General features: G+C 33.7%; 1 protein-coding gene across 3 annotated transcripts; it reads right to left on the reverse strand.

Annotated features, from left to right (window-relative positions):
- Window positions 1–3,393: 3,393 nt before the first annotated feature.
- LOC132053411 (protein IQ-DOMAIN 9-like) lies at window positions 3,394–10,926 on the reverse strand. 3 transcript variants are annotated; one of them, XM_059445440.1, is made up of 7 exons: window positions 10,787–10,882; window positions 9,486–9,540; window positions 8,664–8,766; window positions 7,845–7,997; window positions 7,173–7,400; window positions 4,832–4,945; window positions 3,394–4,147 (listed from the first exon to the last, which is right to left on the reverse strand). In XM_059445440.1, the coding sequence occupies exons 3-7, from the start codon at window positions 8,736–8,738 to the stop codon at window positions 3,815–3,817; spliced, it is 903 nt and encodes a 300-aa protein (XP_059301423.1). In that variant the 5' UTR covers window positions 8,739–8,766; window positions 9,486–9,540; window positions 10,787–10,882; the 3' UTR covers window positions 3,394–3,814. The 3 variants fall into 3 exon arrangements, with proteins under 3 accessions (XP_059301423.1, XP_059301421.1, XP_059301424.1); XM_059445438.1 differs by lacking the exon at window positions 9,486–9,540 and having other exon boundaries at window positions 10,787–10,926; XM_059445441.1 differs by lacking the exons at window positions 9,486–9,540; window positions 10,787–10,882 and adding an exon at window positions 10,333–10,352.
- Window positions 10,927–16,452: the final 5,526 nt, after the last annotated feature.

The raw sequence follows: 16,452 nt of genomic DNA on the forward strand, positions 1-16,452 counted from the left end.
CATAAAGCTTATTTAAGGGAAGCACTTCTTATTAGGTGTTTCACGAATTCAAAACTTCTGGTTAAAGTTGGAGGAATCTCATCTATTTTTTTCCCGTTCTATTTTCCAATTCACCTAGCAGATTAATGTTTCTTCCCCCATTCAGCTGCACAAAATGTCACTTGCATTTTCCTTTTTTTTCTTCCTACTTTCTTATAATGTTCCTTTATGCTCCTTCCACCTCTTTTCCACGAAAGATTGGAGAATAGGAAAATCAACATTCATGAAACTTCTCTACACTTTCTGAAACAAAATGTTGACGAAGAAAAAAGAAGACGTTTTATGTGAATTCTTTGGTATCACAATTCACATATCAATTCACCTTACAAATAAACGGGCAATTTGCACAATTGTCCTTCATACGGACTGGTCTTTAATTTTTGCCCCTCAATTCGCTTAAAAAGGTGGCCGAAAATGGGCAATTTGCAGGAATGCCCTTCGCTGGGGTGGTCTTTAATTTTTGGCCCTCAAATTGGTGGTCTTTAATTTTTGGTCATCGCTTAATACCCCAAGGTCCTGGGTTCGAATCCAAGCTCAATAATTAAAAAAAAATTGCAAGGCATAAGTTGGGCCCCAACTTATGCCTTAAGGCAGAGGTTTGCCTTAAAGCAAACTTTTAACCAAAATTAGGCCTCAAGGCAAACCTATGCAAAATTCCAGCAAAGTAATATTTTTTTTTTTTTTTTTGCCTTGCTTAAGGCAGAGTTTGAAACCTAACTTATGCCTTGCGAATCCCAACTCACGCCTTGCAAAAAAAAAATTAATTTTTAACTGAGCGGGGGTTCGAACCTGGAACCAAGAGGCTTTTAGCGAAGGGCAAAAATTAACGACCACCAATTTGAGGGGCAAAAATTAAAGACCTGTCCTTTTGAAGGACATTTCGAGCAAAAAAAAAGGCCGAAAATACCCCTAGGTTCTGGGTTCGTAACCCAGCAGAGTAAAAAATAATAATAATTTCACAAGGCATAGGTTTGTATGAACCTATTTGTATGAACCTATGTCTATTCGGGCAAAGTTACATAGAACCGGCCTTGTAAGGCAAACTTTAAGTTATGTCTTAAGGCAAAGTCTGCCGCATAAGGCAGACTTTTGGCAAAAGCCTTGCCTTGCAAAATTATTATTTATTTTGACTGAGTGAGGGTTCGAATCCAGAACCTCGGGTTGGTTCTACGACAATAACTTTCCGTGAAGCTTGATTCATATGTCATCCCATTCCATGTTTTCCTTACTACTTTGCGTGCATCTAGTGTTTCTAAGGATGTTCGAGTTAATATCTCGAAAGCTACATCATGTGGAAGCTCTAAAGAAGTCGTTAATGGCATAGGCGGATCATGATTTGAAGTTTAATATATATGTATATATTTGATAGATTTCTAAACAGAGGAGTTTCCGTAGAGAGGAAAAAAAAGAGTTTTTGTCTAATTTAAAGGAAAGATAAGCGAATGAATTTTGAATTCAATATGTTATAGTTTGAAAATGTAACAAAGCATACAACTATATATATAATACGAGAACTATTTTGCAGATAAAGCTAGTCATAAATTCATGTAATAGGAGGAAAAAAGACCAATGCATGACATGGATTTGGTTTTTATAGAAATTGCTTTTTTGGGTTATACTTATTAGGATTTATTGTTTTCAAATTCGAATAGGAGAACGGTAACAGTATATTAAGTATTTTACCTTTTATTATACTGTGGCATCAATAGTTTTACCTAATTAGAATTGAAGATGGAAGTAGAAAAATAACAAATATTCGTTCCAAAATGCAGTTTAAGATAAGATTTTCTCAGGATGATATTTGGTTTACATATTAATTTCTCTTAATTAATATAATTGTTTTTTATGAGAGGAAAACATATCACTTTAAAGGATTAAACAAGTCGAAAATTTCATATGCACAAATATGAATCGTTTCTATTAAAAGAAAATATGCACTATATTTATTTTATCTTATATGATACAATTACCATTTTAGGAGTCAAATAATTTTTATTCAAAATTCTTATTTACCTTAAGTGCTTTTAATTATAAAATTGCAACTTATGGTATTTCTTATAAAATTATAAATACGTTAATTTCATTTTTTAAGAATAAGAAAATTGGTATACATAAAACTTGTCAACGATACTAACTTAGATTCAATAGATAAATTTAATTTCCAAAACTTCAAGATCCTTTTTATCATGCTAGCTTAAAGTCCATACGTCATCTCTCGTACATGCGCCCGTTTGAAAGCAAACACAATTACACAAACATTCTACCATACAGAAATACTTTTTCGCACTTGATGTTTAGTCCATATAGTTTTATATTTATGATTCCATCAACAAGAAATTTAGAAAATTGATGGTTAAGTTTCCCAGTTCACTACATTTGATAGGAGTATGAGCTAGTGCTCACATAACTTGTATTATGGAGAAGATCACCCCACTGCATGATTTAGTCTGATTAAGAAAGAATGATTAATTATTATTACTAATTGTGGTGATGGCTGAGGGCTCTACACATTAAAAACTAATGTTTGGTGATGTGCATCGTTTATTTTTTTGTACTGAGTCTGCAACATTAAGATGGAAATTTTAGTGAATCTTATTTGGCCTTTGACATTCCAGTATACCACTTTTTGGGATTGTTTATTGCTCCAGTATTTGTCAATGCAGCCTCAGATGGCTGCCACATGTCTTTTTGTATTTTAAAGGTTGGGATTTATTTTGGGTTTGTTTTCAATTATTGATTAAATCTTTTTTTATCTTTTCAGAGACAAGTACCTCCGTGACGGATATACGAACAAGAATTGACAAATTCACTTTGGTGAGCCTATCTCAGGATCCAGTGTGGTTGCCATTATACTTATTGCACTTTTATCATGCCCAGTTGTATCTCAAGCAATCATTTCAGTCAGTTGTCATAGAGGCTTCATGAACGTACCATTTTCTAAGTACATGCTTAAGTGAATTAAAATAGTAAGTATTTTGATATGTTTCCAAACTAGAAAAAAAAAAAGGGTTTGCCGGTGCACAAAGCATCCCCAGGGACCGGGGAAGGGCCGCACCCCAAGGGGTGTGATGTAGACAATCTAACCTAATGTAAGCATAGTGGCTTTCCCGATGCACAAAGCATCCCGAGTTAGCAGAGTCCGGGGAAGGACCGTACCCCAAGGGGTATGATGTAGACAGTCTAACCTAATGCAAGCATTAGTGACTGCTTCCACGGCTCAAACGCATGACCTATAGGTCACACGGAGACAACATTACCGTTGTTAAACATAATCGACTTAAAGAAAACTTGAACTTTTTATATGAAACCAACATGTGATACACTTGACAGTATCTGGAAAAAAAATCAATGGTGTTTGACAAAGTATCACCAAGCAATAAGATGTTACTACACCAAAAACACTCTGCAATATCTTTTACATTATGTACAAAACAGATGTTCTGAGCAAAACATTTCGAGACCAAAACAATAAAGGAACGCTTCTGAATTTACTGGGCTGTGCACCTATAAAAGAACAATTTGAATATGAGTATAGTTTATCTATACACATAATAGTCGACGAATAACTTGTTTTCTTTCATATACATAAGCTCAAAAAAAAATTGGAAATTTAAAGGAAAAACTGGTGGGATTATACTGGGTATGTTGTTGTAAAGGAAAAACTGGCAAACTTCACTTCTCAGACACATATCCAACTTCAAGTTTTTCACCATCATCCTCAGCGGAACTGTAGAAACACGTCTTAGGTTGAACATTTTTCTTCTTTTAATTGCTTCTAAGAGTCAATGCTTGCCTCATCTTTGTTGATTCCTTTCTTTGCAGTTAGTTTATCAGCTGCTTCGTACGATAGCTTTCGAGGCTTCATAGTGCGTTTCCAATTGGCAGAACTTGATTTAACAGAAACTGGTGTTTTTGCTGTTTGAGTTTTATTACTTCTAGGAGTCTTGCTTGCTGCTGTCCTATTGGCAATTTTTGGACTTGATCGAACAGGGAGTCGGCTTTCCCATGGTCGAGCAGCGATCCAGCAATCTGTCCAACTCCAGCCCCAATTAGCTTTGCCTAAATCATGGTTACTTGATCCAAATATTGGGTTGGAATTGGCTCTCCACTGTTACATAATATTTTGATCAATGATAATTCTTGGTCTAGAATTGAGAGAAAAAATTACAAAAATGGTCCTTTATGTTTGAGAGTAGGTGCAAAAGAGTCCCTTAAATATGCACTATAACAGTTTTGGTCTTTTAAGTTTGCCAAAAGTTTAACACTTTTAGTCTCAATCAAATATTTATAACCGAACTTTATCTATTAGATTTGACGGGAACTATTAAAAAAAAAAAAAAAAAAAAAAAAAAAAAAAAGAAGAAGAAGAAGGAAATTAGAGGGAACTCACATTTAGAGGTACAATTTTTATAGTTTCTACTATTCTTTTTATTTATTTCTAGAGTCTGGTGCAGCTTTTTGAGGTGTAATTTTTGCTAGTTTTTATATATATATTTTTTTTGTGGTGTAGTTTTTCGTGTTGCATATTTTAAGATTCGATTGGACTTTCTTGGTGTACATCTGTTTTTTCCACTGTTCCTGTCATATCTAACCGACAGAGTTCGGTAAATATTTGATAGCAACTAGAAGTGTTAACTTTTAGCAAGCTTAAAGGACCAACATTGTTCAGTGCATACTTTAGGGACTATTTTGAACATACCCTTACACATAAAGGAGCATTTTTGTCATTTTCTCATAGAATTGACAATGTAAATACTATATAACTCAGAGAATCGTATCAAAAGTAACATGCCTGATGTGAAAATGCATATGCCATAGTCCGCTCCCGCTTCACTGCTGCTTCTTCTCTCTGATGTATCCTTGATACAACAACTTCCATTGTTTCAGGGCCACCATTCCACTCTACCTGTCAGCCATTGGCTCATGTTAGACAAGTAACGGAATCTAATACTCCCTCTGTCCTACTGTCCTAATTTATGTGACACTCTTTTCTTTTTAGTCAATCCCAAAAAGAATGATACCTTTTTTATTTTTAGTGACAGTTTACCACTTAACTTTCCATTTTACCCTTAATGAAATGATTTATAGCCACACAAACATCTATGACTTATTTTAGACAAGAAGTTTCAAAGTTTTCTTTCCAAATTCCGTGCCCAATCAAACACCATCACATAAATTGGGACTGAGGGACTAATAATATGTTTTTCAGGTAACTTTGGGAGACTTCACTATAATCTTAACCAGAAACGACAGAACTCCATTGCAACAATAAATTTGTTACCTTGACCGAGGATGAAATAAGGCACAACTTTGCATTAATGAAGTGTGGTTGTTCATGTGTTTTAGAAAGTTCACTTGGTGTGAACCAAATTCAGAATGAAAATGACTAGATGCATAAAGTCCTTAAGTCTTAGCTTCTAGATAGCTATTGTGCAAAAGTCTTAGCTTCTAGATAGCTATTGTGCACAACTAAGCTCTTTGCATATATAGAGCTCCTAGTAGGGCATGAATTATCATTTGATAAGGATTTCTCATAGTTGGTGCTGTCACACATGCAGGTATTTTTATGGTAAGGGATTGTGATCCAGTCGAGTCTCTGACACACCGCTTCAAATGTATTGTCATTGTCATACACATACTACTTAGACTGTTCTCCATGTGTCTTTTACTTAATTTTTTGATGATTGAGAAATCTGTCTGGAGCCAACTCTCTGGGCCAACTGCAGCTTCAAAACTCAGGGATGATGGGCCCGCCTCTTTACCTTCTCCGCTAAAATACTGGATTTCATCCCTTGACACAGAGCTCGAACTTGAGAGCTAAGACACAAGTCCCACAGCCTTTATCAATTGAGCTAATCCCCGGGGGCTTCCATATGTCTTTTACTTTTTGATAATTAACCAATTTCCATGTGTCTTATCTTCATATGAGACAGATTGGTCAGAGGGCATTGTGTAGTTATCTCCAAATAAGGTTCAGAAACATGAAAGTAGTTCAAAGTGATCCTACTCAAAACTAGAACTCCCTCCGTCCCATTTTATATGAAGGTGTTTGACATGGCACGAAGTTTAAGAAATAAAGAAAGACTTTTGAAACTTGTGATCTAAAACAAACCATAAGAAATTGTGTGGCTAGAAATCATTTCATTAAAGATAAAAAGGTAATTTTAAAGTTGATTTTTTACTAAATATAGAAAGGTGTCATTTTTTTTTGGACTGACTAAAAAGGAAGAGTGTCATATAAATTGGAACGGAGGAAGTAATATATAGTCCTTTTTGGGAGTACCTAGACAGTGGAAACTTTTCTTCTTCTTTTTTCATTGTTTCTGACAGAAGCGCTGGTAATTTTAGTCTTCTATTCTTGTAAGATATGCGCAATATACACAGAACACAAAATCACAGAGTACGGTTACGGCAGCATATGACTTGGAATACGTCTGAAATTCCAATATTTGGAATGTAGAAAAAAGAAGATCAACTTAATTTCCTCGAATTGTACAAATATAACAAGTTGTTTTAATTATAAATAAGCCAAGGCATCAAATCCTGAAGAACTATCACAGGAACCATAGCTCATATGAACCAAAGATATCGCAAAGTAGAGCTTTTGTTCAGTCGTACTTTGTAGTTTCTTCAACAACTTTCTATGTTTTATTTGTCTAATTGAACTTGTCTTGCAGCCAAAGAGTAGTCTTCTCTTGGAAATATCTTTTTTAGGATGAACAGAACTGGTTCTAGGTAAAGATCATAACCAAAAAAGAAACTAGTATAAGAGAGCAAAAGAGACACTCCCTCTGTCCCAATTTATGTGAAGGGGTTCAGAGTACGAGGGTCAATACACTTAATTTTGACTATCAACTTGGGTATAAATTCTTCAAATATTTTAAAATTAAATTTACATATTTGAAAGCTACATGAAAAGTACTACAAATCAACATAGCTAATGATTCGAAAAATTTAAAAAGAGTTTGAGAAAGATATAGCCAAAGGAAAAATTGTTTGACTTCCCAAATAGTAACACCTTCACATAAAATTGGCCGGAGGGAGTACTAGCAAATAAAGATTTGAAGGCTTCAATATCTTATGACAAATCTAGTATAAAACAGTCAGAGCAGAAGAAAATGGCTAAGACTTACCTCTAAGTTATGAAGCTTTGCCTCTAGCTTCAATTGATTCTCCACCTTCTTCTGCTTAAGACGTCCTTCTACGACCATATGAACACGGCGAGCTCTAATCTCGGCTTGTATCCTGTTCCATGAATGGAGAGAGCTCAAGGTTGCCGAAGCTTGTTTTTTCACAGAAGGGCGTTGTGTCATCGAACGTAACCTTGATATTCCTTTCAAGCGACGTAAAGTTTTCCTTGCCTGTAAAGGAGAACAAATATTCATGATCATCCCTATTGCAAATTATAACTCATGGAGTTGGCTGCCGAACTTTTATGAACGTGGTCTGTCATTGTTTAGCATGATTCATTAAGCACCAAAATTATAAACTAAAATCTTACACATCAAACTATAGAATTTTAGTATTCAATTTATGGGTGTAATACTCTTTGTAGTAGCCATCCATATATATTGTATTAACAATCGAGAAATGGTTGAAAGAAAAAATCTTTATTTGATAGAACTTCTTCCTATACCTATGAATTCCATCGGACAAACTCCATAACTGCAGAGTCATAAAACATTTTGCTTTTCACAGAAAAGGACATCAACAGATGAATTTACTTGGGGTACATATATGCTTGAGATCAAGGAAATCATTTAAACAACATCTAGTTGCTATAATGGTTATGCACATTATGTTACCATATATGCACGGAAAGCTGTCTGGATCCTTGTGGCTGCGTTATCCTCAGAAGGCATTCCCCGTTTCCTATGATTTTTGGTAGAGGCGCCACTTTTTCTTCTTGTAGGCTCTTTCTGAGAGTGGTCATCCCCCTTTCTTCCAATAGACGTTCCCTGTCTCAAGAATAAAACGACGAATCTGATTGATCTTGTCTAGTACTGGTGAAAAAAGCTACTCATGAAAATAACATAAGGAATGGGCTATAATAGAATCATGATTTATGAGAGTATCTATTAGTGATTTCACTTCCCATCTTAAGAATACTTATTTGGGATAATTACATGTTTGGACTGCTCGAAAGAATAGTAGAGAGAAAATGTGTAGGTTTTGTATATTAAGTAGAAATATACATATAATATACATAAGTATACACAAAATATACATGTAATATACATAATCAGTATATAGGTTTTGTACATTTTGGCTCCTGTAATTAATTTCGGCCGACGGGCCAAAAATGAAAAAAATCCCCTTTTATTTAAGCGCCATACATAACTCTTTCAAACTTTTAGGCAAGCCACACACACACGCACAAAGGAATTAATAGCAAGCACCATCGTAGGTATCACTCTGAGAGAGCAAACGACTTTTTCTTAAACCATTAAACAGACTATTACTTGTCAAATGCCTTTATTTCCTTGTCCACAGTACCTATCATATTATGTACTAATTCTTGGTGTTGAGTCTGGAAATTGAGATAAATTAATGATCTACCGCTTCTCCAATCCAAGAGTAAAATAGAACCGTTGATAAAATAAGTAGCAACTACGGAAGCTTACCTTTAATCTTTTCGATCTGCCATCTTTAGCTTTTCTCAAACTGATTACATTTTTAAGCCAGTATCCAGAACCCATTGCAGATGCTTCTTATATATATTTTACCCTGCAGGGCATAACAAATTGAAAAGGGAAGATGATTTAGTTTTTGAATCAGTAAGCAGAAAAACAGAAGTTAAAGTTCAATAAAATCTGCCAGCCTAGCACAAGTTATATTATAGGGAACTTTTCTAATAACAGCAAGATATAAGTGCTTTATTAATACTCAATGTGCAACTAAGCTACAGCTCATGGGAATAAGGAATCAGTGAATGCAAGTGATGCAATGATTTCGTGGGCCAAAAACGCAAAAAGAATTATTCCAAAACCCAAAAATAGACACATGCTTTCGAACAACCTAGAAATTTTCAAATGATAGATTACACAACACATTAACAAAATAATACTCCCTCCATTCCAATTTATGTGACGCACTTTCCATTTCAGTCTGTCCCAAAAAGAATGTCATCTTTCTATAATTAGAAACAACTTAACTTTAAAATTCCCCTTTCTTGTTTCAAAAGTCTTCTTTTCATTCTTAAACTTTGTGTCAAGTCAAACGGTGCCACATAAATTGAGACGGGGGAAGTACTTAATAATCTGGTACCTTGTGTCTCTCATCACAAAAGTATGTACTGAACACATTAGCTACTGCTTAATGAAATCTTATACTAGCAACTAGCAATCATCTTCTTATGTGATGTACAAGCACGAAAAGATGTTCTTCGAAACGATGACTATCAAGCAAATGCAAACATAATTGTCCAATTCAGTAGTAGAAATCACCTCATATACACAGAACTCCGCATCCTACGCACGAAGCTCCTTGTAATAAGGTGTTCTAAAAATTTTGATCAACCATTGCTTAATACCTGTTTACGGTTTAACATATATATTACTCCATATATCACTAGGGGTACACAACAAAAGCTCCAAGTAAATAGTAGAAGATTCTGTCTAAACAGAGGCGGTTCCAGAACATGACTATACATTGCATCCAGTATACTCACTACTCTTTTCGGATAATACAGCAGAATTAGCATAAAAACATAATAAAAAGTTTCTTAACACATACACACAGAAATATGTAATAAGATTCAAACTAACCATAGTGCCCCCCCCCCCCCCCCCCCCCACCCCACCCCAAAACAACACACCAATTACCAACAATATAGTGGCGGAGCCAAGAATTTGACTAAGGGTGTGCAAATTTTCTTCTCATTTGTGTTAAGGGTGTGCAAAATTTAATATATACACAAATAATAGCTAACATTTAACCTATATACATTGCGTAATTTTCTGGCGAACAGTGTGCACCTGACCACCCTTCGCCTAAGGTGGCTCTGCCCCTGCAACAATATGTAACCACCCTTATGTCTAAAATAAAACAGACAGGTTGCAGGAGGATCATTTGCGGATAATCTGCAGCACTTAAACATAATCAAGGGCGGAGCTAGAAGTCGACTACGGGTTCAGCCGAATCTAGTAAGCTCTAGTTCAAACCTTGTATTTGTATTAAGAAATTTATCAAATGTGTATGAAAATTAAATTCAGAACCTGATATCATTAAATTCAGAACCTGATATCACTATCCTAGAATTTAGAACCCATGAAGTTCAAATTCTGACTCCACATCTAACCCTCTTCAGAAAGAAGACTATTATTCTTCAACATCAAACTTGGCTTCTTTGCAAATGCAAATACTCCCTCCGTCCCAAAAGATTGTCTTAGTTTGACTTGACATGAAATTTAAGAAATAAAAGAAGACTTTTGAAATGTATGATCCAAAATAAGTGTCAGATATTTGTGTGGCCGTAAATCATCTCATAAAGTTAAATTGTTTCTAAATATAGAAATGTGTCAATCTAAAATCACTAATAAGAAAAGTAAGACGATCTTTTTGGACCTGAGAGAGTATGTCAAAGCTATTAAATTTATCCAATGAGCCAAAACTACTGTTGATTTCTTTCCCACATCAACACACAAATCCAGTTAAAATTTTGGTCAAACAAGGAGTACCAAGATACATATTTACACCAGTAAGTAACAAGAACACATAAAAATGTAAACTTGAAACGAGAACATACCACAGAGGAAACCTTCACATTTAGTAGTAGCAAAAGACCTTACTGGAAAATTGGTAATCTCGAAAACACAAAGAAAAGTGAGTGACAATAATAATATTGCAAAATAGTAGTATGAGTGGAAAAAGAAAAAAAAAAAAGGTAGGTATTATACATGTCATTGTTTGAAAAATATGTTGATTGGACATGGACCCTCAGCTTGACTACAGCTCAGGATATTTATTTATTTATTTCCAAAAGAACCATAGAATATAAAAATGAATTTTTTTCTGTACAATTGGATTAGAAAATGATTTATTTTCCCCTCAATCAAAGGGGATTTAACCAACTCAAATATCAATAAATCTTTAATTTTTTTTGTAGTCAAGTCAATAATACACTGCTACAACGACTGTTGAACAAATCTCACGACATGGCTTTAATTGGTATGATTTTCAATTTGTGGCCTTAACTATTAGAAATGGTTTAAAAATGTCATTCTTTCACCTATTTGGATCAAAAATATCCTGGGCAATTCGCATGAATGCCCTTATTTTGGGGTGGTCTTTAATTTTTACCCCTCAAATTTGAAATCTTTAACTTTTGTCCTTCGGTAAAAGTCCTTTGATTTCGGGTTCGAACTCTCACTCAGTCAAAAAAAAAAAAACACAAGATAGAGTTTGAATTCGCAAAGCAGAATTTTACCTTCAAAACTCTATCTTAAGGAAGAATTTTTCATGAGTTTTGCAAAACTATACCTTACATGCAAAACTCTGCCTGCAAGTAGAGTTTTGCATGCAAAATTCTGCCAAACCTTTGTCTTGCGAAATTCCTTCTTTTTGTTTTTTTTTTACCGGGGTCATTCGAAACCGTAACCCTGCAGACAGGCGCATGATAAAAATTAAAAATCACCAATATGAGGGGCAAAAATTAAAGCCCAGTGCTGTTCAAGGCCAATCTTTGTAAAAAGAAATAGAAATATCTTTAACGTATTAGAAATGGCTCAAAAATGCCCTTTTTCACTTATTGGATCAAATTTATCCCAAATATTATTTTTATACTTAAAATTAGCCCTTTTATTAATGACACAAGTATATGACATTTAATTAAACTTTAATTAAACAAGTGGTTCAATTTTTTTTTATATTAGCCTCATTATATTATTTATACGCTAAACAACATAGGCATCTTATGGAGATTATTTTATTTAGTTTTGTTAAGAGAATTATTGAAATTGCACCAAGAATTTGGCAGATGTCACTCGTACATTTCTAGGCATAAAAAATTCTTGTATTAGTAAGTATAGTAAGCTAGAATAATACGAAAGAAAATGACTTTTTTTGGTGTTGGCAGTCAAGATCAAGGGGTACTTAATTTTATCCTTTTCTAATTAAAAAATTTACTTGTCATAGCTACCTCTAAGACCTATTTATAAATAATAACTACCTTTTATTTTATTTATTTTTCGCAGCTAAAATATGTTTCTAAATTACATATTGTAACTAGTCCAGTAACATACGGCTACTTGGAGAAGCCAAGCGAAATACACGCTCCATATCCCATTATCCCCAAAAGTCTTCCGTTTTCAAATAATTTTCTCTCCTATCTTCACTAATCGTTACCGCGATACTCACGCTTCTATCGACAATTCGCTTCATTACAAATGGGACACGATACTTAAAGGTGGATAGCTCTGATACCACTATTATAATCCAAGGAAAAACACACCCTAAAAGCTAGATATTGAGGTGAAAGAGCCCAAAACTATATAAGTCCACACCAAGCACATACCAGTACTGATCATGGTCGGCTGATATATAAAGCTATTAAAGCAATGGCTTGAGACCAACTTTGAAGAGATATTTTTGGGGGAAAGTACAATAGTGACTTATCCCCTTTTAACGTGGGGAGTGCGGACCGTTGTAGCAATAATTAGGGAATGAAATAGTTTTTCTAGGTAATTATAGATTTGTAGTATACTTCCTTACTTACTCGGGTACCTATTTTATTGCCTATATTTATCTTTCTCCTTCTTCCTTTCATTATTTTTGTTTTCTTATTATTGAATATTCTCAAATCTCCTAAACACCCAAACATTCTGCTGCAAAATTTAATGTTTCTGCTTACAAAAGATCAAGATTTGCTTTTTGGTGTCCTCTTCAAAGTATCAAGCATTGCAACAAGCAATCATTATATTGAAGCAGTGCAACACTACTTCAATATAATTATATCAACTTATCAAATTCTTGAGCTGGGTTTTATTATTCTAACTTTATATTCTATTTCATTGAAAAATTGTCATTGTTGATATTCTTATTTCATAAGTATATGTTCTTGGTTTAGTTATTATTAGATTTATTCAATTTAAATATGTCAACTAGAAAATATGAATTTTGTTATGCAAAAAGAGAGAAAGAAAACTGAAGAATATGTCAAATCCGAAGAAGGAGCTCTTGATAATTTTTTACCAATTAATAACAATCTTGAATCGGAAATATGGGAGGATGTTCTTCAAATGAATGAGTCACTAATAAAGGTGAGTTAAATCATAATAACGTCTAAGAAGAAAATTCAGAAAAAATTATTTAGAAACCTAACATAGTTCCAGAAAATCACGAACTCCTAAATGATTTAAATAATTGCATCCTAAAAATATATACGATCCAGGTCAATGGAATATCAGATACAAAGTTGAGAGATCTATTAGTAGAAAATGGACCAATTAGAATAACTGAATTAAATTTTTCAAAGGACAAATTCTTAAGACATTTTTCTACTACACATTATATTCAAAAATTGGCAAAGGGAAAAAGACATGAAAGAAAATGGTTAGATTACTCTTAAGATTTTGATAAAGGTTTTTGTTTTTATTGTAAATTGTTTAGTACAACTTCTAGTACTTGTAACAATAAACTAGCTAGTGAAGATAGTAATGATTGGAGAAATGTTAGTGCTTAGCTCAAATCTCATGAAGTAACATACGAGCATATTATTAATATGGGTGTGTGGACTAATTTAAAAATGAGATTGCACAAAACTAAAATAATTGATAAAAATGTGCAAGAACAAATTAATAGAGATAGAATGCACTGAAAAAATGTATTGTCAAGAATTATTATCGTGATCAAAACTCTTCGGAAAAAAATTTGACGTTTAAGGAAAAAATGAAAAGATATATGTTCAAAAGACATGTGCGTCTTATGGCCCTTACATTACATATACTTTACATATAATGGAAAGGTTGCTTAATAACTCCAAAAGATGTGCTATCGGTTTGAAATTTTTGTGTGGTAATACATTTATATTGGATAACAACCTGGCAAAACACAATCATGTCTTCCAAATTCTGATAATTGAGAATGAATTTATAACCCATAATTTATAATAGTATCGTATAATACTAGGGTTAGTTTGGTTGATATTGTAATATTTACTCTCCAACATCAAATTTTGCATGAGATAAGATAATATTTAGTTAGTCACATAAAAAAAAATCATCATATAATTACTGCAGTGTTTGGTTGTGTAACGCGAGAATTTATGTATTATTTAATGCTTGAGAGACTATGCAATAAAAATATGTATGCTAGCAATTCAGAAATTAAACTATTCAAAAACAAACATTCCCTTTTAACTTACCTAATCCATATATAACAAATACTCTTCATTATTAATCATCACATAAGATTTTAAATATTCAACACCATATAAACTCTTTCTTCTCGATTTATGAACCCACTTTATTCTAAAAAATAGTCATATAAAAAAGAATGTCTTTAAACACTCTGGCATGACATCAAATTGAAGCTTTCAAGCCAACTCTCAATTTTCAAACAATAGACATCAATCACAAAGCTTAGCAGGGTACAAAAATAAATGAATACAAATTATAAAGAGTCACTCATTACGGCAAGAAATGAGGTGGCAAAAGGAGGAATAGATACCTCTCCCAATTTAAGTTTACTATTTTTCTTTTTAGTTTATTTTTAAAAATGTTTTTTTATTTAAAAATATTTTAACTTTAAACTTTTTATAGTCATACAAATACATATAATTTGTTTAACAAGTTTTAAAAATATTTTTCCTTTCTTAAGTATCAAATCCCGTCACATTAAGAGAGGGGGAGTAACTAAAGAGGGCGATCATATGATTTTCATTGAGATAACAATGCTAACAATCATAACAAATCAAGCACAAAAGTAGGGTGATTATAACAATTCGACCCACATGCTAGGCAATATCAGAATCTTATTATTCTTATTATTTGGGTTAGCTGGATAATATCGGAGGAGATCATCCCTTGATAAGAGGGTGGGGAGGTCGAGAATTAGGTTAGGAGGTTAGTATGTAGTCAAGGGATCAATAGTATTGGTATATTCTTGTATTTTCTTATTTTAAGAGTTCTATTACTACATAATGCTTCTTTTGCTTCGTTTATCTTATTATCTAGCTATTGTTTCTACTTGTTATTTCTTCTTTCGTCATCTTTTTTTGAGCCGAAGGATCTATTGGAAACAACTTCTTAACCTTCACAAGGTAGATGTAAAGTTTGCATACACACTACTCTTCCCAGACCCCACTGACGGACTACACTAAATTTGTCTTTGTTGTTGTAGTATTATTTTGATGCTATATAAAGGTGAGCAGAGATTGAAGAAATTGCATGGTTTCCCTTCAAATGGGCTGGTCTTTAACTTTTGTCATTCAAAATCGAACTTATGTTAAGCGGGGCATAAATTCTCTATAGGCACGGGAATAACTTGTGGAACATTATGATATAAAAATATAAACATATGCCCGCGAAAAGTTATTTGGGGAAAGAAAGCCGGTGCCCCCTGAAAGTAAAATAATTACCCGCTCATACCCCTCTTACTTTCACGACCTTGAAACTATTTACCCGAAATGCCTCCAAAATTATGATAGTATATAAATATATTGAGATGGTATCATGTTCATTTATTCAAAAGTTATACTTTTCTGAAAAAAACCTCTATGATACCATCACTTATATACATACACTGTGATGGTATCGTTTATGATCCGTTCCTTTTAATGAGACACTCCTCGCCCTTCCGTAATACCATCATGTACATAAGTATACTAAGACGATATCATAGAGGATTGCTTCAGTCCTTCTCTCAGTCCTCCATGATACCATCGTGATATGTAAATATACTTCGATGATATCATGGAGGAAGGTTTTTTTTTTTAATTAATATTAGTGGATTTATTATATTAAAATAAATATTTACATAGCAGATAAAACAAAACGACAAAAGGGAAAGCTAACAGTCACTTTCCACTTTCCTAATCTATACTTCAAAGACATCGACCTACTTATCCCTAAAAACTCTCCACCGCCGTGATGTCACTGTACACTAACAACCGGCACCGATCATTCTGAGCTGGAGAGCATGGAGGAAGGGTTTTGGGCGAGGGGGTACTCGAGTAAATATTTCGGCCGATTTGGGTAAGAAGCGAAATTAATTTAGGAGGGCATGAACGGGTAAATATTTTATAATTTAGGGATATTTTCTGTTCTTTTCTCAAGTTATTTTGCTTGAGGCCGAAAAATATAAGACGTAGGGCCAAAAGTGCAAATGACCCGTAAAAGATTGAGTTTAATTATCTGGGCCCTGGTCCCTACAGCCCAAAAAGATAGAAGATGGACCAATAAGTGGGTGTGTTGT

This window comes from Lycium ferocissimum, chromosome 4 (genome assembly GCF_029784015.1).
Source record: "Lycium ferocissimum isolate CSIRO_LF1 chromosome 4, AGI_CSIRO_Lferr_CH_V1, whole genome shotgun sequence".
In the NCBI taxonomy this organism is placed as follows: Eukaryota; Viridiplantae; Streptophyta; class Magnoliopsida; order Solanales; family Solanaceae; genus Lycium; species Lycium ferocissimum.